The sequence below is a fragment of the Entelurus aequoreus genome, linkage group LG04 (assembly GCF_033978785.1).
Source record: "Entelurus aequoreus isolate RoL-2023_Sb linkage group LG04, RoL_Eaeq_v1.1, whole genome shotgun sequence".
Classification (NCBI taxonomy): Eukaryota; Metazoa; Chordata; class Actinopteri; order Syngnathiformes; family Syngnathidae; genus Entelurus; species Entelurus aequoreus.
In genome coordinates, this window is record NC_084734.1 from 62762218 (window position 1) to 62788356 (window position 26139).

General features: G+C 40.1%; 1 protein-coding gene across 4 annotated transcripts in view; it reads right to left on the reverse strand.

Moving 5' to 3' along the window:
• The window catches only part of gpc3 (glypican 3), a 331966-nt gene that overhangs the window by 263559 nt on the left and 42268 nt on the right, over positions 1-26139 (reverse strand). For all 4 annotated transcript variants that reach the window (XM_062045445.1, XM_062045441.1, XM_062045443.1 and 1 more), the window contains exon 2: positions 14359-14520. In XM_062045445.1, coding sequence (XP_061901429.1) covers positions 14359-14520 — 162 coding nt within the window. The remainder of the gene's footprint in view (positions 1-14358; positions 14521-26139) is intronic.

Genomic DNA, 26139 nt, shown 5'->3' on the forward strand with positions numbered 1-26139 from the left:
ATTGGTCATATTCAAAGTCCTCATGTGTCCAGGTACATATTTCCTGAGTTTATAAACATAATATACATTTTAAAAAAAGGAAAAAAGATTTTGTGAGGATAAAAAGTATTGATGTCATTGTAGTATTGACTAGATCCGCTCTTGTACTTGGTATCATTACAGTGGATATCAGGTTTAGATGCACCCGTGGCATTTGTTTACACTGAGGCGCGCCAGCTTGTTGTTAGTGGTTAGCTATTGCAGTGTTTTTCAACCACTGTGCCCGAGATACAGTCTGGTGTGCCGTGGGAGATCATCTATTTTCACCTATTTGGGTAAAAAAACATTTTGCAAACCAGTAATTATAGTCTGCAAATTATGTGTTGTTGTTGAGTGTCGGTGCTGTTTAGAGCTCGGCAGAGTAACCGTGTAATACTCTTCCATATCAGTAGGTGGCAGCCGATAGCTAATTGCTTTGTAGATGTCGGAAACAGCGGGAGGCAGGGTGCAGGTAAAAAGGTGTCTAATGCTTGAACCAAAAATAAACAAAAGGTAAGTGCCTCTAAGAAAAAGCATTGAAGCTTAGGGAAGGCTATGCAGAACGAAACTAAAACTGAATTGGCTACAAAGTAAACAAAAACAGAATGCTGGACGACAGCAAAGACTTACAGTGAAGCAAAGACGGCGTCCACAATGTACATCCGAACATGACATGACAATCAACAATGTCCCCACAAAGAAGGATAAAAACAACTGTAATATTCTTGATTGCTAAAACAAAGTACAAAGCGGGAAATATCGCTCAAAAGAAGACATGAAACTGCTACAGGAAAATACCAAAAAAGAGAAAAAGCCACCAAAATAGGAGCACAAGACAAGAACTAAAACACTACACAAATGAACACAGTAAAAAACTCAAAATAAGTCACAGCGTGATGTGACAGGTCGTGACAGTACACCTACTTTGAGACAAGAGCTATATTGATTCATGGTTGGTTATGGTTCAAAGTCATATCCAACAATTGCGACAACGACTTTTTACTGTCAACTGAGTTTTGTTTTTTAATGATTTCTGCTGGTGGTGTGCCTCCGGATTTTTTCAACGCAAAAAATGTGCCTTGGCTCAAAAAAGGTTGAAAAACACTGAGCTATTGTATCCTCCTACGGTGTGCAGTGAATCATGTTTAGCTATTCCTCGTCCTGCAGGGATGATACTTTTAAGAAACGTACTTTGTTTGTCGCCATGGAGGTGAGGATTAGTGATTTAGAAGTATCTAAAACGCTGCCGACTGCGGATGGATGTTAGCCGCGAGCTAGCTAGTCATGTTTTAAAGCACCTCTTGCTAAGCAACGTTTCTGTGTTATAGCTTCACCTTTATCGTTAGTTTCTAAACCAAAATGCGTCCATTCCCGCTTTCTGTCTACACATCGTGTCTGCTTGTAAGTACTCCGTGCGTGTGTGCTGCTGAATATGCTCCTCTGCTCGTAAAACCAGCAATGTCACGCCGTGACAATCGCGCCATCATGCCCGTAAAAAAAACCCGGTATTTTTCAGAAGCAGTATAGTATCGTTTTTATTTCATGAGTACCGCGGTACTTTATTAGTACTTTATCAGTACAACCCTAATGTACACAAAGTCTATTCCTCTCAAAAATATTGTTGACAAATGTGTGTAAATGTATTCATCTCACAGGTGTGGCATATCACGACGCTGATTGGATAGCATGATTATTTTACAGGTGTGCCTTAGGTTGGCCAATATAAAAGGTCACTATAAAATTATTATCACACAGCACAATACCACATATGTGTTGGGGGAGCGTGCAATGGACATGTTGACCGCAAGAATGTCCACCAGAGCTGCATCCAATGCAGACCATAGACCAGCCCCTGCAGGACCTCCACAGTCAGCATCTTCACCTTCAAGATGATCCGAGACCAGCCACCCGCAACAAACACTTTGACTGAAAACATTGTCCCCGTCTGCACACGCTATGCAATTTTCCAGAAAAGGCAGACTTGGGAACCTCCATTCATCAGTGTTGGAGCACAGAACGATTGTGTCTGTGTGTTGCTCAAGATAAGGATCTTGATAGCGTTTCTCCAGTGAAATTACTGTGACCAGCAGAAACGTGTCCCTCCCCAAACTCAATTTAAATACACCCCGAGTATCAAAAATACACATTTGGATAAGACTGGAATGACAAGCTGTGGTACAAACGCTTAGATACTATGCACAACCCACATAAACACACGTTTTACACACATCTAAGTGCACCCTAAATCCTCCATGCCCTGACCTGTTTGATCCAGGCTGTGAGGGACTGGATCCGGAAGCCCGGGCCTGGCTGCCCCACTTTAGCAGATATCACACTCACACTCTCACACATCCGTGCTCGACATTATAACAGTTCTGGCGTCTCATGTTTATTAATTGGGTTTGCTCTTTGGACTGGAGTGTGTCTGCCCTGAGGGTCAGACTGTGAGCGTTGGACTGTGATGAAAGTCAGCCGACAGCATTGTGGTCTGCGGATGTGTCACACAGATACTGCCTCCGATAGACAAAATGCTTTTTAAGAGAATGTAATATTTAAAAACTCTTTTTTGTTTTTTAAAAATGGGTTTTCATCTGTTTTTGGGGTATTAATGGCAGTTTTTCCAACATTTAGAGGTGCCAATCCAACATGGAGCCTGAAGATGGATTTGGATTATTTTGCATTAAACAAAGCAGTCAAACGGGAGGAGGAAGGCTCAACGGTGGGGAGGACGAGGTGGCAAAGGCTGAATGATTGCATCACAAACAAAAATCTGGAACGAAGCTTCAAAGCAAAGATGCTGTGCCGTCAAACTCATTCTGAAAACTGATCCAAGTGTGCGAATGGAATATGAATCATGTTCAACAACATACACATTTTTTTATTTAGCTGGTTTAGTATGATGAATGTGTTTTAAGGCAGAAAATACTATTTTACTCAATTTATAAGTTTGAAAATGTTTACAGTCAATCGCATTCATTTGACCAATTGTTTTTTTTCCATTTGAAAGAGAGATTTTTTTTTCACAATTATTTTATAGAGTAATAAAAACATAAGTTTTTTCTTTTCTATTTTAGATATAATAATTCAATGGAATGAATGGCTAACAAGCATATAAAATAGGCTTTCATCAGTCATTAAAAGCATGAACAGGTGTTTGATTGCAGAGGAAGAGAAGTACAAGGTAAGCAAACAATGCTATCAAGAGAACAAATGACGCAAAGAGGCACAACATGGCTTTGAAAGGCCAATACAGGCCTGACTTCTCCCTCTGGATGATTAATGATATCATATCCTGCTTTGTTGAGGTGGACAAATACTTTTTGGGGGAATAAAACACATTCTTTTGGGTACATGTAGTAAATTCTAACTGCCTGAGACTCCACCTGGCTTTGAAGGTAAATAATTATTATAATAACTATTTGACAACATTTGCAAAATGTTTTATGATTTTTTTGTGTTAATTTGTATTCAAAGTAAAAAAAAAAATTTTTTTAAGAAGGTTTCTTTGCAGTAGTGTGTCTAGGGCAGGGGTAGCTAAATTGCGGCTTTAGAACCGCATGCTGCTCTTTAGAGCTGTATGAAAATGGAAAAGGGTGGTGGAAAAAAATAATTTATATGGTTTCTGCATGAGGACAATCATAACGCAAACCTTTCTAATTGTTACAAATCCCACTCTTTATAATAAACATGCTTCATCGATGAGTCTTTGGCGAGCGCCATTTTGTCTTAATTTTGGCAGACCTTGAACGCACCGTAGTTTGTTTACACGTACAGCTTTCTCCGACGCTGCCAGTGTAAGACGTGTTTTATCCCACTCTTTCTTAGTCTCATTTTGTCCACCAAAGTTTTATGCTGTGCGTGTGACTCAAGTGAGCTTTGTTGATGTTATTGACTAACAAGTCAGTGCTAATCAGGCATATTTGGTCACTGCATGGCTGCAAGCTAATCGATGCTAACGAACTATTTGGGCGAGCTGTATGTACATATTGCATCATTATGCCTAATTTGTAGGTATAATTGAGCTCATTTAGCTTCCTTTACTTGTGTCCTCTGTGTATTTAATTTATATTTGCATGTCTCGTGACATATTATCTGTATGTAATATTGGCTGCCTTTCTGATAGTTGTTTGTGTGCCGTTGTAGACCACAGCAAACTTTACCCAGCTTGCAAAGATTGTAGTAAATCCATTAGAAGAAGACAGCCTGCAGTTTCCTTTAACTTGGACACACACATCTATACCTTTGGCCATTCTAAACCAGTAATTTCCAGGAGTAATCTCACCCTCTGAGAAGCCTCCTTTTTACTAATGTTTTCCAATTTTGTTAAAATGTGTAGAAGAAATATTACATTTCAACATCATGTGTTGCCTTCATTATAAGGTTAATATAAGGCTTTTAATTTTTTGCAGCTGCAGACAGATGTTTTTTTGTATTTTTGGTCCAATATGGCTCATTCAACATTTTGGGTTGCCGCCCCCTGGTCTAGGGGATGCCACGTGCCATCTTGAGAACCCGATAGGCCATGCCAGGTGAAGAATACGAACGCAGTAGGACAGCGGCCGGTGCGTACGTATCCTGCAGGTGGTGGTAGTGTTCTTAATCTAGGGATGTAACGAGATGTGCTGAGGCTTCGAGGCTTCGAGGCTTCGAGGCTTCGAGGCTTCGAGGCTTCGAGGCTTCGAGGCTTCGAGGCGTGTGTCGAGTAATGAAGCGGGCGTTTCCGCGATCGGGTATGGAGGCTTGCTTCCTGTAGGGGAAGAGCCGAAAATGATGGCATAAAAAGCCTCGCTGTCCGGCCATACAACTCGACCACGTCGGGACACAGTTCAGGTTTTGCGTATTGTAAAATGTGATATTTCTACCTGAATAAATGTTTCTGGTATTCTGTACATTACATGTTGTACGAGTTAATGGTATGCATACTGTTAGGAACTCGCATGGCTGCTGTATTTGTGACCCCAAGATGCAGGAACCAGGAGAACAACCAGCAGGTAAGACCATTTTAATGTATTTAAACAGAGAGGGAAGCAGTCGTGCATACAGCGGTTCTCAAAACATAAGCAATCCTCAAGCCCTGAGGAGCAGGCGAGGCAGGCATAAATAGAAGCCTGCTGATTAGCACCAGGTGTGGCCCGACTGCCAACCAGCAGCAGGTGAGGGGGAAACATCGCTCAGCAGGACAAGCAGGAAATCGAACCAAAATAAAAGCACTGATAGGAAATAAACACAAAACAAAAAAGCACAAACAGAAATGAAGTAACAGATCATCACACATACCTCTGCATGACAATGTTTTAACTTTTTCTATTTAATAATAAAAATTTAAAATTCAGCCTGCTAAACATTCTGTAACTGTGGACTATCAATCAGAACAGGTTGTAAAATAATTTACTGTACATCTTATTTTAATCCGCCAGTCTCAAAATAAAATGTAAGTAAATTGCCAATCAATCTGTCATTTAAACATTGTTGAATAACTTTTCACTGCCCTCTGCTATGACTTTGTGTCATGTTATGTACTGATACACTCTCCCAAAATAGTCATGATTCGTTTACCAAATTAAATTCCCAGCATGTGCAAGACTGGCTTCCCATTTTAAGTATTAAAGAGCATCCAGCACAGGTTTGCAGATTCTCATTCGGAGCTAAATTGAAAGCATCGGGCCATTACCAGTGAGGCAATCATGGCACGCGGGGGAAGCTGATGTTATGATCTCGCTAATGTGAATCAAAATGAAATTTGAGTCCATCACAAATCAGAGTGGGCGCTGCAATGATTTCATCGCACATTATTAGCTCAGTGTGCCATCAAGATATCAACCAGGGCTCATTGGTTTGTCAAATAGCAAACAATGCATTCTGCGGGAGAGACACGCACCATTAAAAAGTCCTAACATCTTACCTATTTCCTGCTATTGATCTTATCTTGAAGTGATGCCTACTGTTTAAAGAGAAAGCTATGTTGTCATTGTTGTTCGGAGAGTTCGACTACAAGAACAAAGTTAAGCTTGGGGAAAAGTGAGAGGAGCAGGTGTGGAGTAGGGGGATGCAGGCACTTTGATCCGTGCTCGGAGCGAGTGGTGAAGAGCAGAACCCAGAGAAGAGCAAAGAAGATTGCAAAGAAGGCATTTGATTCCCAATACTGACAGCATGAACACATGAAGAGAGAGGGAGACCGTCAAACAGATTGGGCGAGACACAGATGGAGAGAGAGGATGACAGGGTCGGAGATAAAGCAGAGGGAGACGGATAAGACCAGGACGTTAAAAGGATTCCAATGTTTTGGGAGTTCTCTGCGGCCCTTTGCTAAACCAATTAGTATTGAACCCTTTGTAGGAAAGTGCAGCGGTCTCTAACGTTGTTAGCTGTAGACAAGCAAAGCCCACAGTCGCCTTTAGAGCCATGTTTTAATTGCCATGTCAGGCCAATGTGTTCACATTAAAGTCAGCCCAGTGAGTCCAGTTTTATGACGGCAAAGAGAGTCATAGCCATGGCATGGGGGTGAAAACCCAGAGAAGTTTGTTGCCATGGATTTGTTTGACCTACAGTATATTTTAAGGGATTACAAATGTGTAGAAATCAAAAGAAGTCTTTCTGCCATCACCTAGTTTTGATTGATTGATTGAAACTTTTATTAGTAGATTGCACAGTGAAGTACATATTCCGTACAATTTACCACTAAATGGTAACACCCGAATAAGTTTTTCAACTTGTTTAAGTCGGGGTCCACTTAAATTGATTCATGATACAGATATATACTATTTTCATAATACAGTCATCACACAAGATAATCATCAGAGTATATACAATGAACTATTTACATTATTTACAATCCGGGGTGTGGGATATGGAGGGGGGGGTTAGGATTAGCATTGGTTAGGATTGGTTGGTATCGGCACTTCAGTCATCAACAATTGCATCATCAGAGAAATGGACATTGGAACAGTGTAGGACTGACTTGGTAGGATATGTACAGCAGGTAGTGGACACAGAGAGAGAGATCAGAAAGTACAAGAAAAAGTGTCTCCATTTGATTATTTACATTTGATTATTTACAATCCGAAGAGGTATGATGTGGAAGGGAGGGTGTTAGTTTAGGGTTGAAGTTGCCTGGAGGTGTTCCTTTAGTGCGGTTTTGAAGGAGGATAGAGATGCCCTTTCTTTTACACCTGTTGGGAGCGCATTGCACATTGATGTGGCATAGAAAGAGAATGAGTTAAGACCTTTGTTAGATCGGAATCTGGGTTTAACGTGGTTAGTGGAGCTTCCTCTGGTGTTACGGTTATGGTGGTAATTTACGTTAAGGAAGTAGTTTGAGATGTAGTGGGCCAAACACACCAAATGAACAAGCAATAATATCTCCATTTGTTTTTGGCCAAATTCTGTTGTCAGAGTTTTTGGGAAAAACTTTGCAAAACACAAAAGACACACAGGCAAGGGTTTCTAAACTGTGGCCCAAGGGCTCATTGTTTAATTATCCCCAGCAATATTCTAAAATTAAAATACATTAGTTATTAAAAGGGCACCGAGATGAATTCCATCTTTATGAATTATAAATGTTTTTGCAATATTGGATACTCGTGTTAATCTATGACCAAGCGTCAATTAATAAGGGTCATGCCTTTCGGCATGAGTTTGTAAGCAGTTTTGGATGACTCTATCCACGGGGTTTTGCAGTCTGGCTACATTGTGACGTCATTAAAGGGCTCCTATTATGCAAAACCAACTTTTCTTACCTGTTAGTAATTGTTTTCGTGTATTTAGGATCTCCATAAGTCCCGCTAATGTATAATCATACTATGGAGGCATAGCAGAGTTATTTTTAAAACAATCTTGCCAAATGAGCGGCTTGGAATTCATGACTCTAGTGACGTATATTGCCTTAGTTACGTCAGCGGATATCGCAATATGTCGTAGAGCTTTGCATGACTCCACTATTTGTATTCTCTTGTAGTCCAAAGTTGTAGTCAATAAGTTCCTTATTTTTCTCTATCTTCTTGTTGGCTCATACATGCACATGACGTATAATTCTAATCTATATCCATCAGTAGACTAGCGCTAAAAACTACAACATGGCTGATGGGCGAAAATGTAGTTGAAGGGGGCTTGGTCTGAAGGAGGACTTGGTATGTAAATAAGGGTTAGTGGGGAGACCCACGTTGCCTCTTCAGGCTGCGCCCGGCCCGGGCCCCATGGGAGGGCTCGCCATTGAGCCCCACCTACGGGCCTGGCTCCAGAAGGGGGGCCCGGTGACCCGCATCCGGGCGAGGGAAATCTGAGTCCTCGTTGTTTCTTCTTCATAAAGGTCTTCGAGCTGCTCTTTGTCTGATCCCTCACCTAGGACCTGTTTGTCTTGGGAGACCCTACCAGGGGGCATAGAAGCCAAACAACACTGCTCCTCGGATCATTGGGACACGCAAACTCCTCTACACAATATTTAAACTATGTCCTTATTCTCTTTTAGTTATAAACAAATGTTTGAGCAGATAAAAGTCAATATTACACAATAACAAAAAAAATCAAAAACTATCTACTAATTTAAATTATTTGGTTTTTGCCCTCAAAGTCCTCCTGTGCCCAGGGAATTATTCCCTGAGTTTGTAAATATTAACAAAAGCAACAAATCAAATCCATTTAATCTCTCATACACTTGGTATCGACACCACCAATGTATGGATCGGTCCGCCCTCTTCTAACATGCCATTTACTGACTGTAACAACGCTGACACACCAACACTTGTTATACTATCCTCTCTCAAACTTGTATTCTACTTGTTCATTTCCTGAAAATAGTTGCTTATTTTCTGCTGTAACGTTCTTCCATCTACACTTCTTAAACTTTACTAAGCACTTATTTCTTCTGTTGTTTCAAGCTAGTTTATTACCATGCCTGCTCCTGGCTTGTCCTCAATGTGCAACACATTTAGCCTCCTCCTCCAGTGATAATAATACATGATAATGATACTTAAAGTGGAACTGCACTTTTTTTTTTTTTAAGTTTTTCCGATCATTCAGAACCTCTATGTAAGACAAGAACACATTTTTCTTTTTTTTTAATGCATTCTAAATCGTAAATAAACGTTGGAAAATGTCAGCGAAAAATGGAGTCAATAGGAGACGCTCTATTCCGCCTGTAAAGCGTCCAAAAAAAACATCCAAACCCCTCCAACGTTTTATATACAAACTAAGTATTAGGGGTGTGGGAAAAAATTGAATCAAATTCAAATTGCGATTCTCACTTTGTGCGATTCAGAATCGATTCTCATTTTTAAAAAATCGATATATTTTTTTAAATTATTTATTTATTTAAAAAAAAAATATTTTTATTTGTATTTTTTTTAATTAATCCATCCAACAAAACAATACACAGCAATACCATAACAATGAAATCTAATTCCAAAACCAAACCCGACCCAGCAACACTCAGAACTGCAATAAACAGAGCAATTGAGAGGAGACACAAACACGACACAGAACAAACCAAAAGTAGTAGGGATGATACTCGAAACCGGTTTTCCCGGTTGTTTGATAAGAAAAGAACCGAGTCCTCTGACTCGAATCCCTTTTTGAGAACCGGTACCCGTTATCGAGACCACTATAGTAAAGGAAAAGAGTTGATTCTTTATTCGTATCCCGTCCCGACCAGAAATGCTCCTTGGGACATCACAATAAATGACGTCACGTAGCTCAGTCATTAGGCGCAGATAGCGAAAGCAGGAAAACAATGGACGGGAAAAAGCGCTCCAAGGTGTCATAAAGTTCAAAACAAAAGCTATAATCCATCGAATAACTTTACTGAGAGATTTTATCAGGGTAAAACACATGACGAACACTTTTACGACCAACCGGAAACATAGCAACGCACCTCCTTTACGGCAGCTGTCGCAACGTTCTTAAAACAACCGCAGCACATACATATATATACAACATATCTCCCTTTTTTAACTTTTGTTTTTCTTTCCTTGTAAACAAAACAAAATCACACTGTAGATGTGTTGTCTGTCTAATTATAAATAATGCAGACGAGGCGTGTTGGCTGAGTTCTTGACGTTTACTTTCACAGCGTGGCAACATGCAACACTTTTCGGGGCTACCGCGCATGCTCGTAACTCCCGTTGCATGCTGGGTCGTGTAGTCGTTATATTCTCTAGCTCATAACATTTTCCCCCCATAAAGAAATAATGTTAACACAATCAAGTGTATTTCTTTTTTTAGCTTTAACTTTTCATTTATTAGCATTGTAACCACATTTGCAAAGAACTTTTCTCTTCATAGAATGTTCTTTCAATAAAGAAATAAAGTGCAAAAATGTCAAAGCATCATAACAAACAGTTATGTCAAATAGCAGCAGAAGTGCACTTTTTGGAGAGCTGTATTATTTTCAGTTTTGTGCCCAAAAGACTGATTTTATTTAACACTATATTATTATTTATACACCTATTGTGATCACAGAGACAGGTTGTTTTTGTGTTACTGTATATATTTGTTTCTCTGAAAAATCCCACTTAATATACTTTGGGTAACAACAGTCAATATTTATTTATTTTATTTTATTTTTTTAGGTGGGTAACAGTCAATATTTATTTATTTATTAGAATTGATTTTTTTATTATATAATAAAAGTGAGCTTTTGTTAAACCAAATATTGTGTGTTTTTTTCCATATGCAACAACCTATCTGGACTCGATAAGAGAATCGATAAGGAATCGGTTCGATAAGAGGATTCGATAATAGGCTCGAACTCGATAATTCCTTATCAAACATCATCCCTAAAAAGTAGTGAAACAAAAATGATTATCAACAACAGTATCAATATTATTTACAATTTCAACATAGCAGTGATTAAAAATCCCTCATTGACATTATCATTAGACATTTATAAAAAATAATTGAAAAAGAACAATAGTGTCACAGTGGCTTACACTTGCATCGCATCTCATAAGCTTGACAACACACTGTGTCCAATATTTTCACAAAGATAAAATAAGTCATATTTTTGGTTCATTTAATAGTTAAAACAAATTTACATTATTGCAATCAGTTGATAAAACATTGTCCTTTACAATTATAAAAGCTACTACTCTGCTTGCATGTCAGCATACTGGGGTAGATCCTGCTGAAATCCTATGTATTGAATGAATAGAGAATCCTTTTGAATCGGGAAAAATCGTTTTTGAATCGAGAATCGTGTTGAATTGAAAAAAAATCGATTTTGAATCGAATCGTGATCCCAAGAATCGATATTGAATCGAATCGTGGGACATCCAAAGATTCACAGCCCTAGTAAGTATATATGTAATGTAGTAACAGGCACATTTATAATATGTAATATTTACGTGTTTTGCTCATTTTAGGCATACAGCGGCGCATTAATTTAATAGACACATCTCATCGTTCACTTTTTCCTTTGACAACAACACTACTACACATGCAGACTTGAGAGCCAACAAACATAATAAAATGGGATGTTCATATATTCCCGTTTAGATTAAGAATATGCAAAGGGTTAAAAAAATAAATAATGAGTGTCTTTTTCTGTCTTTCTTGCCATCTCCTGGTCTAAGTTGACCAACTTCTCGGTTGAGGTTTATGGCTACAATTTTCCACAATCCATGAGGTGAGACACGCAATTTATAATCTAGAATTAACGAGAGAGCAGCTCCCCAGATATTGATGTCAATATAGCAGCATAAGATAGTTACCTCTCTGTGATCAAAGTGCCTCTAAAAATAAATCCTTAATGTTAGTGCTTATAGTAACGATATCGCTAAAACTTGGTTAATATACATGTCACAAAATGTAAATGGAGTATCGTTGGCATATGTGTGACATGTGTTCTTGTCCTACATAGGAATTGGGAATGATGGGCCAAATAAAAAATAATAATATAAATGCAGGTCCCCTTTAAGATACTAAGAAATGCAGTTTATTTGCTGTAATGGAGGTGATTATTATCAAGTTAGAGCAGCAACTCCACACTGTATGGAGTTACATAATTACCTGTTAGCCACTTGTCAGTCAGGGGACTAAAAATAAATATAGTATCAGAATTTGTGATCGGAATTAAAAAATATTAATCAGTAATGGGGATAATCCATCCATCCATCCATTTTCTACCACTTATTCCATTCGGGATCGCGGGGGGCGCTGGAGCCTATCTCAGCTACAATCGGGCGGAAGGCGGGGTACACCCTGGACAAGTCGCCACCTCATCGCAGGGCCAACACAGATAGACAGACAACATTCACACACTAGGGCCAATTCAGTGTTGCCAATCAACTTATCCCCAGGTGCATGTCTTTGAAAGTGGGAGGAAGCCAGAGTACCGGGAGGGAACCCACGCAGTCACGGGGAGGATGTGCAAACTCCACACAGAAAGATCCCGAGCACAGGATCAAACCCAGGACATTTGTATTGTGAGGCAGACGCAGTAACCCCTGTGCCACCGTGCTGCCCGTATTGGGGATAATAATGAATGGAAATCAAATAAGTTCAAATAAGTAAGGCGATCAAAAACATTAAGGATACATACTTAAATTACTGGAGTAAAAATGTTGCCTGGATCACCCATTTTTGTCCAGTTATGCAATAATTTATTGGTGATTGTTGATGTATGAAACAAACAGGCGCAACAGCAAATCAAAACCACAAATTAAACTCTGACTAACCATCACTACAAACCTGGACATAACGGGAACAGCAACAATGTCTTTAATGCTATTTTGGAGAGTTCTGAAAAGTTCCTTTTAATTTGAATCCAAAATGACATAAGACAACGAACACACAAATTGTTTGGCATATTAGCAGGGAAGCGACAAAAAGAAGTATGTTAAATTTGTCAGCAGAGTCGGCCTGTCGCAGCAACACTATGTGGTTGTTTACAGCCACAACCACTTCGAGGGCCACATGATCATGGCCTGGGCTTTTGTAAAGACTTGAAGATTTTCTTTCTTTCATTTAAAAATTTATAAAACTACAACGTTATAAAAATACAACGTTATAAAAATGAGAACATATAAAATAATAAAAATACGACGTTATAAAAGTTAAGAGATTTTGCTGACAAAGTTCAATAATACGATTGTTTTGAATCAAATTAGGTATGTGTAACACTACTACCACTTGCAAAAATACAAAATGGTTCCTTCCTTCTGATGGCGGTAAACTGAGCATCTTACGCTTTTCACTCAACACAGACGTTACGTCTTTAAAGCTCACCTTTATGCATTGACACACAGTGCTAAATGTTGAGAACCAGGATGACTTGATAGAAGAAATTTAAAAATATGATAAATATTTTACTGGCAGCATCAGACAAAGCTATGTTTTAAGTATCACCTTTGCCTCCCATAGCAAATAACTGCAGTGTTCAAGAAACCTTGTACAAACTTCGACACTGAATATTGCATATGGTAAAGTATAAATACACTGGCATTAGATATAGATACTGCTGCGGTCTAAGAATGTGCAAAGTGTACTTTTACTGTGATGAAAATACTTTGACTGCACATTTAGACCACTGAAAATGTGTTTTCAACAGTTGGCTGCTCTTATAAATACTGTAATTTCCGGACTATAAGCCGCACCTGACTATAAGCCGCACCAGCTAAATTTAGGGGAAAATACAGATTGCTCCATATATAAGCCGCACCCGACTATAAGCCGCAGGGTTTTGATGTGTAATTACCGTAGTATATAGGGGTTCCTGCTACCACGGAGGGGATTGTCGGGACAGAGATGACTGTTTGGGAACGCAAAGCGTCCCATTTATTAACAATAAATCTTTCAATCATTCAATCAAACTTTCACATCTTTGACATGGCGAAACAGCATTCGTGCAGAGTACAAATAATACAACGGTGCAAAGTAATACAAAGTGCTCGCCTGTACGTTATCAAAATAACCAGCCTACCGGTATATGAAAAGTCAGTCTTTAATCATTGTGTCATCGTCTTCCTCCTGCGTACTAAAACCACCGAAATCCTCTTCGTCGGTGTCGGAGAAGAACAGGCCGTAAATAAGCCGCACCCTTGTATAAGCCGCAGGGACCAGAACGAGGGGGAAAAGTAGCGGCTTATAGTCCGGAAATTACGGTAGCATAGTATTTTTTATATAGAATCACAGTAGCAGTTCTACCAAATGAAGGGTTCTTTTATTGACTATCTTGAGTCTTGTCTGGACTGCAGCTGTTTTTCACACTGAATAACACAGCTGTGAACGCGCTCCAATCCCAGGGGCAACATGTCTGCCACCTCGAGCCGCACTACATGTTAAGTCACTTAAACAACTCGTATTTGTGTTTAAGAGCCAACGAGTGTTAAACAAGTTTCATGTTCTTACCTTGGAAAATGGCTGCGTTCTGGATAATGAGACGTTTGAGTTGGGCACTGACAACCTGCAGGCCAGACTCTATGTTGCTGCGAGCCGCTACCTGATATCGCTCCTCCATCTTTTTGGAACAGCAGGTCGGGCCTTTGGTTTGGCACACCTGCAGGTCAGCACCTGGCAACGACAGAGACGCGATGTAAAAATCATATGTTGGATACTATAACAGCAGTCGTCTATGATGAGACACCAATTGAACTTCATTCATCTGAAGAGTCAGAGTTATTTAGCAGAGCTGAAATTCAAAAAAATAAATAGCTTCTAAAAATACGAGTCCTTTTGATACACAGTCTTGGGCTGTGTTTTCCACAGAGAGCAATTTGGTCAAGAAAAACTTTGGGACCACTCAAGGCTGCACTCAGATCAAAAAATCCCTTTTAGGAGCCAGGGGCATACTGGGACTTGTAGACAAACAAACCCAGCATGCTCTTACTATGTAGGACATCACAACAACCACTGATAAGACTCCTGAGGAATAAAATAAATAACTTGTGCGCACCTTGCAAGTCATGCCGACGGTTGTTTGCACATCGATTGATGATAACTAATTGGACTCACATGGATCTTTTTCAAAGGTACGCGCCAAGGAAAGTAAACATTTGAATGTTTCTCCGAATCAAACAAATGACAGAGAACAAAGTTAGCATGAGCAATTTTAGTGAAGATGCATTGACACTAAATTAAATTTAAAGGCCTACTGAAACCCACTACTACCGACCACGCAGTCTGATAGTTTATACATCAATGATGAAATCTTAACATTGCAACACATGCCAATATGGCCGGGTTAGCTTACTAAAGTGCAATTTTAAATTTCCCGCAAAATATCCTGCTGAAAACGTCTCTGTATGATGACGCCTGCGTGTGACGTCACGGATTGTAGAGGACATTTTGGGACAGCATTCTGGCCAGCTATTAAGTCGTCTGTTTTCATCGCAAAATTCCACAGTATTCTGGACATCTGTGTTGGTGAATCTTTTGCAATTTGTTCAATGAACAATGGAGACAGCGAAGAAGAAAGCTTTAGGTGGGAAGCGGTGTATTTCGGCCGGCTGCAGCAACACAAACACGTAGTCGGTGTTTCATTGTTTACATTCCCAAAAGATGACAGTCAAGCTTTACCATTGGCTTGTGGAGAACTGGGACAACAGAGACTCTTACCAGGAGGACCTTGAGTTGGATGCGCAGACGCGGTATCGTGAGTATGCAGCTGCGGCTTCCAAACATTTGATCGCTTGCCCGTACGTGCGTGCCGCTATGTGCATGTCACGTACGTAACTTTGGGGACTTTGGGGAAATATATGTGCTGTATGAACTTTGGGGAGGGGAACGGTACTTTGGGCTGTGGGATTGAGTGTGTTGTGCAGGTGTTTGAGTTGTATTGGCGGGTTATATGGACGGGAGGGGGGAGGTGTTTGTTATGCGGGATTAATTTGTGGCATATTAAATATAAGCCTGGTTGTGTTGTGGCTAATAGAGTATATATATGTCTTGTGTTTATTTACTGTTTTAGTCATTCCCAGCTGAATATCAGGTCCAACCCGCCTCTCACAGCATATTCCCTATCTGAATCGCTTCCACTGCCCTCTAGTCCTTCACTCTCACTTTCCTCATCCACAAATCTTTCATCCTCGCTCAAATTACTGGGGAAATCGTCGCTTTCTCGGTCCGAATCGCTCTCACTGCTGGTGGCCATGATTGTAAACAATTTTGCAGATGTGAGGAGCTCCACAACCGGTGACGTCACACGCATATCGTCTGCTACTTCCGGTACAGGCAAGGCTTTTTTATCAGCGACCAAAAGTTGCGAACTTTATCGTCGATGTTCTCTACTAAATCCTTTCAGCAAAAATATGGCAATATCGCAAAATGATCAAGTATGACTCATAGAATGGACCTGCTATCCCCGTTTAAATAAGAAAATCGCATTTCAGTAGGCCTTTAACATTTGAAAATTATGTGATGAAGTGGCGACTTGTCCAAGGTGTACCCCGCCTTCCGCCTGAATGTAGCTGAGATAGGCTCCAGTGACCCCCCGCGACCCCAAAAGGGACAAGCGGTAGAAAATAGATGGCTGGATGGATGGCATTTGAAAATTAATTTTAGTAAAAGACTGTTATTGGGGCAGCACAGTGGAACTGGGATTAGTGCCTGTGCCTCACAATACGAAGGCCCTGGGTTCGATCCCCAGGCTCAGGGTGTTTCTGTTTGGAGTTTGCATGTTCTCCCCGTGACTCCCACCTCTAAAGCCATGGTTGATTGGCAACACTAAAATTGGCCCTAGTGTGTGAGTATGAATGTTGTCTGTCGATCTTTGTTAGCCCTGAGATGAAGTGGCAACTTGTCCAGGGTGTAACCCCGCCTTCCACCCGAGTGACCCCGAAAGGGACAAGCGGTAGAAATTGGATGGATGGATGGACTATCTTAATGAAGAAGGCAGTGGCAAGTCTGCATTAAGCAGGCAGGCAGTGCCTCGTCAGATGGCGCTGTTTTTGTTACTTTCCAATATGTAGTTTACAGAGGTGGGAGTAAATCAATGTACTGTATTGCAAGTCTAAAATAAGTCTAAAGTCTTTAATCCCAAAGTTAAGTCAAGTCTCGAGTAACTGCGAGAGTCTCAAGACAAGTAGCTCTACGTATGGGCAAGAGAGGGCAGAGCCCCCTCAAATAAATGTCTTGCCGCCTGAAATCAAAATGTTTGAAGTTGAGAAAGTACATTTTAAAATACCCACAATATGTATATATGACAAGTTGACAAAATGACCCGCAGTAGTGTAGAAATCCGCTGAAAAAGCCACAGGCTACAAGACTTGTATGATATCATCTCTCCCCTTCTCTGTCCCTTGTATATACAGTACATGTGCACAACAAAAGAACTGTTAACTTATGAGAGTAGAGTACAGTATGTGTGGGTAAAAGAGGGTACTGCAGTTTTGTACTATATTTTGAACCGTTTTTATGGAAGTATCAAGTCTCTCAGTAATTTTAATTGGTTCTGCTTCTATTCTTTTATTCACAACACAATTGGCACAGCTCTTGTAGCAGGAAAGGCTCTTGAGATATAATGCATAAGAAGAAAGAGGCAGGGTTTAATGTACTCTGACCAATAAGTGCAGACTCTTTACAAGAATATGCCTTGTGGTTTTATGATCTAAGGATGCTTATATTCAATCATAAAGTTTAACAAGTTTTAATAAAAGACTAAAAGTGAAACTTAGAAACGGCGGTTAAACCCTTAAAATTAACACCATACTCTCTGACAGCAAGAGAAGTCCAGCACAAGTAATATTTTTTTTTATGGTTCTACAATTCTTAAAATTGTAATATTCAAATTGACAACTTTTTGTAATTTAGATGAACGTTATCAGTTTATAGTTAGGTGTTCAGTTGAGTTGAGTGATCAGTTAATGGTTTAAAATCCATTATTTTGCTCCTGCACTTTATATACAGGGTAAGATGGAGTCATCTGGACGTGATATTTACTTCACTTGACACACCCACAATAATCATGAATCAAGTCTTAATCGTGTTCGTTTTGTTTCAATGCACAAGCAAGGAAATTGAACACTGTCCAAAAAACTGTGCTACCATATTTTTCAGACCATAGGGCGCACTCGATAATAAGGTGCACTGCCAATGAGCGGGTCTATTTAGGTCTATTTTCAGTCAAAAGGCATATCGGATTATAAAGCGCATTAAAAAGGGGTCTTAATATGTATTTTTTCCTGCATTTAAAACACTTCCTCGTGGTTACATACATAACATGTAATGGTGGTTCTTTGGTCAAAATGTTGCATCTTCAAGTCGCTTTCTGACCGTCTCTTCAGGATGCGCCGGCTTTGGCTTTGTAGGATTACTCATTTGCATCCAAACAGTTGTTTTTGTCACTCCAATAGGGCAAAACTATCCTCCTGGTTTTAGAGCATAAATATTTGAGGTTTTGGCACCAGCCGCTGGACCAGATCAGACCAATCTAAGTCTGTGAGCATGAACTGATGAAGCCTCCTCGGATGATAGGCGAAACGTCTTCCAAGACAAACCAAACAGCCCAGTTGCGATTGATTGAATGCCCTGAGATTACAATGACCTGGATGAATGAGAAAACATTCATAGACAAGCTGGCAATCCTACAATACCCCGTTTGTGGACTAGGAGACTACGGCCATCGAAACTCATTCAAACTCTTTATTAACTAAAGCTAACACAATCCACTGAAAAAATTCAGCACAGCTTCCGCTAGTGCCCGCCCGGGTCTGAGCGAACAATCCTAGCTGGGCTAATGCAGCTCTGTCGCACGTCACTTAGCAACACGTACCGTCTTTTAAAGGCACATACACGTCCCATGAAACATCTAAACTGCATATGCATGATATGACAAGTTTGTTTAAAGTAACACAATAATTACTTATTTTAGAAATAATGACATTTATTAAAGAGTAATTATGTTAGTAATTCAATTATGTTTTTGGCAAAGTAACAAGTTACTATAATTGATGAATTTTTTTAAGTATTTTTTTTTTTCAAATACTGTCAAAAACACATGCTTCGCCAGGGAGGGGGCAACAATGAGGACAAAAGCACGTGAACAAACGGACAATCAAGAGAGAATGTGCGAGACTTCTTAAGCATGGCTCTCTCTCCAGCACTGGTATTGCTAATGATTTTACTTACTCCAATTTGTAGAATAAATTGTTCATCTCCAATTCTAGTCACCTTGCCCAATTTAGACAAACCATTAGAACAAAATAACCAGGAAGGACTACGCCCTTCAGAATAGGAGATCCAAACACTAGCGAGAAATGTAGATATATATATATATCAAGGCCTGGATGGCCCTAAATTTCTTAAATTTCAATGAAAAGAAGACAGAAGTAATAGTGTTTGGACCTAGCGGTACCTGTGAGCTCCCCCCTGTTGGCTTTGCACGTTAAGCCCACGATAACCAACCTGGGCTTTCGTATTGACAGTGATTTTAAATTGGACCGCCAGATTGGCACAGTGGTGAAAGCCAGCTTTTTTTATTTACATCAGCTGGCCAAGGTTAAAAACCTTCTTTCTAGGCAACAGTTTGAGACAGTAATCCGTGCCTTTATCACATCTCGGCTGGATTACTGTAACTCTTTGTATTTTGGATTTAGTCGATCCTCCCTCTCACGTCTGCAACTGGTCCAAAATGCAGCTGCCCGACTTTTAACTAACACAAGAAAAAGAGAGCACATTACTCCTGTTTTAACCTCCCTCCACTGGCTGCCTGTGTCTTTTAGAGTCCATTTTAAAATGATCTTACTCGTTTTTAAATCCTTACGTGGTCTTGCCCCACCTTACCTCTCTGAGTTGCTCCACCTCTATGCCCCCACCCGGTCCCTCAGGTCAGCTGATCAGCTGATCCTGGAGGTACTGAAATCAAAGTGCAAGCTCAGAGGGGACAGAGGCTTCTCTGTTGTGGGTCCCAAACTCTGGAACGATCTCCCTCTCAATGTGAGACAGGCCCCTTCTTTGGCTACTTTTAAGACCCTTCTTAAAACTCATTTTTATTCACTGGCTTTTAACCCAGCATGAGACTTTAAACTGTTTTTAACTTTTTTAACTGTTTTTAACTGCTTTTTGTTTAACAAATCGTTCTTAGGGTAATTTGTATTTGTTTTTCAATGTGTATTTTACTTCTGTTTTAAATGTTATTTTTTTAGTCTGTCCTTTGCCTGTATTTCTTTGTGGTGTACAGCTGACATTTTAGTGAACAAATAAAAGAGAGATGACAATGTTGACAGAAACGAAATCCAATCATGTTAAATATCGTCTTGTAGATGGGTGGGTCAAGTTCGGAATATTTCCAATTACAGCTCTTTAACAGCTTACATGTGAAAGAGGGGCGAAAAGTTATTTACAAAGCTGCTTTTCCTTGTGAGATAAGGAAGTTTGAATGCTTTAACACGTTCCACATCGTGTGCACCTGAGAGAAAGTGAAGAGGACATGTTTAATTTTAACTGCTATGATGCCATCAGCAGGCGAGTCATCGCTCATGACATCTACACAACTGTAAGTACAGCTAATTCTACCGTATTACTGCTTTACAAAAAGTCATTTTCTCTGCCTGAAGGTATTGTTTATTTAATGGTAAATCTAGAGGCCTGACAACTTTTAATGTGGTTCATTGCGCTTACGTCACATGCACAGCAAAAAGTGGAAGTGGATGCAATGTTTCCTATTTATTCATTTGTGGTGCATATTTATTAACAGATGAAATGATTCAGCCCCTTTTTGTTCCTGGAAGGGAAAAGTGGTAGAAAATGGATAGATGGACGAAATGTGTCCCGCTACATGTGTGTATTTGCTGCTTCTAATGTTTTACCCTACCTACAAACAATTAATGATAAATGGAAAGCATCGCAACTACGTTCGCCACACAGTCATACCTGCTTTGCCAGAGACGCAGCATGAAAAAATATAAAAAAGTGCCTGAAAGATATTTATAGCATATAAATATCGGAACACGTAATGTCATTCAAATTACCACATGCACATGCGTACGGTATTTGACTATCACTGTATCAACAGGACTACTTGTTACTTGTCACCAACTAAATGTCAAAAAAACATCACACATTAAGCAGCTTCTTTGGCATTTCACCAGCGGTCGCAGAAGAAGACTTTGGTTTTTTTTTCCAGAAAAGTGGCTCTGAGATATGTCACAACTTGAAGCTAATGATGAACACACTGAAATGTGGTGTACATTCTGCAGATAAGCAGGTACATTTTACAAGGGCTCAAATAATTTGAATCATCCTTTTTTGACAAAAAAATAAGAGCAAAGAGCACGCAAATCAATTTGCAGAATCCCCCCAAATCCACATTTTTGAAGTTAAGAAAGTACATTTTAATATACTTACAAAATTAATATACTACGAGGTGACAAAATAATCAGCAGCAGCGGGGAAATCTGCTGAAAAAGGGACAGGATAGACTACTATCATCTTCCCTCATCTCTGTCCCTCAGCTGTCAGGCTCCGCGAGGCGGCGCACACACACACACACACACATACACACACACACACACACACACTTCACTCATAATAATCCAGTGTCAGTGACTAAAAACGAGACGAAAGTATTGACAGAAACGAAAATCAATCATGTTTAGTTTTGTCTTGTAGATGGGTGGGACAGGTTGGATATGTATGCAATCACACAGTACTTTAATAGCATACATATGAAAGAGGGTGGGGGTCAGCTATGAAGGAGAGGCAATCAGATTTATTTTTCTTTTTACAAAACCCAGTGAAGTTGGCACGTTGTGTAAATGGTGAATAAAAACAGAATACAATGATTTGAAAATCCTTTTCAACTTATATTCAATTGAATAGACTGCAAAGACAAGATGCTTTATGTTTGAACTGGAAAACTCTTGTTATTTTTTGCAAATATTAGCTCATTTGGAATTTGATGCCTGCAACATGTTTCAAAAAAGCTGGCACAAGTGGCAAAAAAGACTGAGAAAGTTGAGGAAAGCTAATCATACACTTACTTGAAACATCCCACAAGTGAACAGGCTAATTTCGAACAGGTGGGTGCCATTATTTGGTATAAAAGCAGCTTCCATGAAATGCTCAGTCATTCACAAACAAGGATGGGGCGAGGGTCATCACTTTGTGAACAAATGCGTGAGCAAATTGTCGAACAGTTTAACATTTCTCAACAAGCTATTGCAAGGAATTTAGGGATTTCACCATCTACGGTCCGTAATACCTTAAAAAGGTTTAGACAATCTGGAGAAATCACTGCACGTAAGCGATGATAATACGGACCTTCGATCCCTCAGGAGGTACTGCATCAAAAAGCGACATCAGACATCACTATGTAAAGGATATCACCACATGGGCTCAGGAACACCAGAAAACCACTGTCAGTAACTACAGTTGGTCGCTATATCTGTAAATGCAAGTTAAAACTCTACTATGCAAAGCCAAAGCCATTTATCAACAACACCCAGAAACGCCGCCGGCTTCGCTGGGCCCGAGCTCATCTAAGATGGACTGATGCAAAGTGTAAAAGTGTTCTGTGGTCTGACGAGTCCACATTTCAAATTGTTTTGGAAACTGTGGACGTCGTGTCCTCCGGAACAAAGAGGACAAGAATCATCCGGATTGTTATAGTTAACATAAAGTTCAAAAGCCAGCAACTGTGATGGTATGGGGGTGTATTAGTGCCGAAGGCATGTGTAACTTACACATCTGTGAAGGCACCATTAATGCTGAAAGGTACATACAGGTTTTGGAGCAACAAACAGTATGTTGCCATCCAAGCAACGTTATCATGCTTATTTCAGCAAGACAATGCCAAGCCACGTGTTACAACAGCATGGCTTCATAGTAAAAGTGTGGGTACTAGACTGGCCTGCTTGTAGTCCAAACCTGTCTCCCATTGAAAATGTGTGGCGCATTATGACGCGTCAAATACAACAATGGAGACCCCGGACTGTTCAACAACTTAAAGGCCTACTGAAACCCACTACTACCGAACACGCAGTCTGATAGTTTATATATCAATGATGAAATCTTAACATCGTAACACATGCCAATACGGCCGGGATAACTTATAAAGTGCAATTTTAAATTTCCCGCTAAACTTCCGGTTGAAAACGTCTATGTATGATGACGTATGCGCGTGACGTCAATCGTTGAAACAGAAGTATTCGGACGCCATTGAATCCAATACAAAAAGCTCTGTTTTCATCTCGAAATTCCACAGTATTCTGGACATCTGTGTTGGTGAATCTTTTGCAATTTGTTTAATGAACAATGAAGACTGCAAAGAAGAAAGTTGTAGGTGGGATCGGTGTATTAGCGGCTGGCTGCAGTAACACAAACAGGAGGACTTTGAGGTGGATAGCAGACGCGCTATCCGACGCTAGCCGCCAATCGCATCGGTTATCGGGTGAAGTCTTTCGTCGCACGTCGATCGCTGGAACGCAGGTGAGCACGGGTATTGATGAGCAGATGAGGGCTGGCTGGCGTAGGTGGATAGCTAATGTTTTTAGCATAGCTCTGTGAGGTCCCGTTGCTAAGTTAGCTTCAATGGCGTTGTTAGCAACAGCATTGTTAACCTTCGCCAGGCTGGAAAGCATTAACCGTGTATTTACAGGTCCATGGTTTAATAGTGTTGTTGATTTTCTGTCTATCCTTCCAGTCAGGGGCTTATTTCTTTTGTTTCTATATGCAGTTAAGCCCGATGCTATCACGTTAGCTCCGTAGCTAAAGTGTTTCGCCAATGTATTGTCGTGGAGATAAAAGTCACTGTGAATGTCCATTTCGCGTTCTCGACTCTCATTTTCAAGAGGATATAGTATCCGAGGTGGTTTAAAATACAAATCCGTGATCCACAATAGAAAAAGGAGAGAGTGTGGAATCCAATGAGCCAGCTTGTACCTAAGTTACGGTCAGAGCGAAAAAAGATGCGTCTTGCACTGCACTCTAGTCCTTTACTCTCACGTTCCTCATCCACAAATTTTTCATCCTGGCTCAAATTAATGGGGTAATCGTCGCTTCCTCGGTCCGAATCGCTCTCGCTGCATTGAAAACAATGGGGAAATGTGAGGAGTTTTTCAACCTTTGACGTCACGCTACTTCCGGTACAGGCAAGGCTTTTTTTATCAGTGACCAAAAGTTGCGAACTTTATCGTAGATGTTCTCTACTAAATCTTTTCAGCAAAAATATGGCAATATCGCGAAATGATCAAGTATGACACATAGAATGGATCTGCTATCCCCGTTTAAATTAAAAAAAATCATTTCAGTAGGCCTTTAAAATGTACATCAAGCAAGAATGGGAAATAATTCCACCTGAAAAGCTTCAAAATTTGGTCTCCTCAGTTCCCAAACGTTTACTGAGTGTTGTTAAAAGGAAAGGCCATGTAACACAGTGGTAAAAATGCCCCTGTGCCAACTTTTTTGCAATGTGTTGCTGCCATTAAATTCTAAGTTAATGATTATTTTCCACAAAAAAAAAAGTTTCTCGGTTCGAACATTAAATATCCTGTCTTTGCAGTTTAGTCAATTGAATATAAGTTGAAAAGGATTTGCAAATCATTGTATTCTGTTTTTATTTACCATTTACACAATGTGCCAACTTCACTGGTCTTGGGTTTTGTAGATGAAGAAGTTGAGTTTCTCACTAGCGGCGTTAAAAAAAAAGTGAGGATTTAACATGTTTTATGGGAACACCTTGGAGAAAGTGAAGAGGACAAATTTTATTTTTGACGCTATATGATGCCATTAGCATGCCAGTTAAAGATTGTGACATCTGCACAGCTGTAAGTTAAAGCTGTGTGTATTTGCTGCTTCCAGGTCCCCTATGTTCATAAACAAATCATAATGAAGGCACGCATCGTAACTCCGTTTCACAAGACACATACTGTACATACCTGCTTTGCCAGAGACGTAGCATAAAAATGAAGAAAGCAATTGCTCAAAAAGGTTCATTATGTCTTCTTATTCATATACTCTTTCAAATTTTCTTGTAATCAGACAATATTTTCGGTATATTAGACGGAATCTTTACCAAGATAGACTTAAGTAGATGGAATCTTTACCTAGATAGACTTAAGTATAGATTCTATCTAATATACCGAAAATATTGTCTGATTACAAGAACATTTCAAAGAGTAGATTAAGAAAGCAATGTAACTACTGTATTAGCAAAGAAAAACGTGCTGGAGCATGATGGAAAGGCGTGTACACATGATGCACAGTTACATTTCTGACTACCCACTCATATATGTCTGCTTATCCGGCCTTGATACAAATGTGGCGCAAACCATTGCCAATTAAAAAATGCAAGCAGTCGCCTACTTAACAGATGGAGAGACAAGTGAAGTTAAAATCAGCAACAAGCTGTGTATTTTTTTCTCATCGTCTTCCATTAAGCTAAACACGCATGCCTTATGTCTTCCTATCATTGGGATATTCCTTTACTGAAGCGGCTAGAAGTAAATATCGGCAATGCATATCCTTCATGTGAAGGGGGCACAGGGACCGTGCAAAGCATCACTCGCACCGTTAGTGATGTGTTAATGGCCAATTGCAGTCTGCTTAATTTTGGGGACTGCCGAACAGCGAGGAAGATGGTACTTATTAAGGCCACACTACATAAAGGTGAGTACCAAACATCTGCTGGTACTCACCTGAGTAGCTCACTAAAAAAGTTATGTGCACCCCTGTAATTTATATGCATTGACTTGTGGAGCAAAAAATGATTTAACTACATCATTCCTGACCAGGGAAGCACAGTGGAAGAGGGGTTAGTGCGTCTGCCTCACAATAAGACGGTCCTGGGTTCGATCCTGCGCTCGGGATCTTTCTGTGTGGAGTTTGCATGTTCTCCCCATGACTGCGTGGGTTCCCTCCGGGTACTCCGGCTTCCTCTCACCTCCAAAGACATGCACCTGGGGATAGGTTGACTGGCAACACTAAATTGGCCCTAGTGTGTGAATGTGAGTGTGAATGTTGTCTGTCTATCTTTGTTGGCCCTGTGATGAGATGGCGACTTGTCCAGGGTGTACCCCGCCTTCCGCCCGATTGTGGCTGAGATAGGCTCCAGCACCCCCGCGACCCCGAATGGGATAAGTGGTAGAAAATGGATGGCATTCCTGACCAAAAGATCATGCTACTTTTGTGTTAGACAAATGTTTTGCAAGTAGTCTAAATAAAGGTGCTTTCAAATCAACTTTAAAGAGGCCTTAT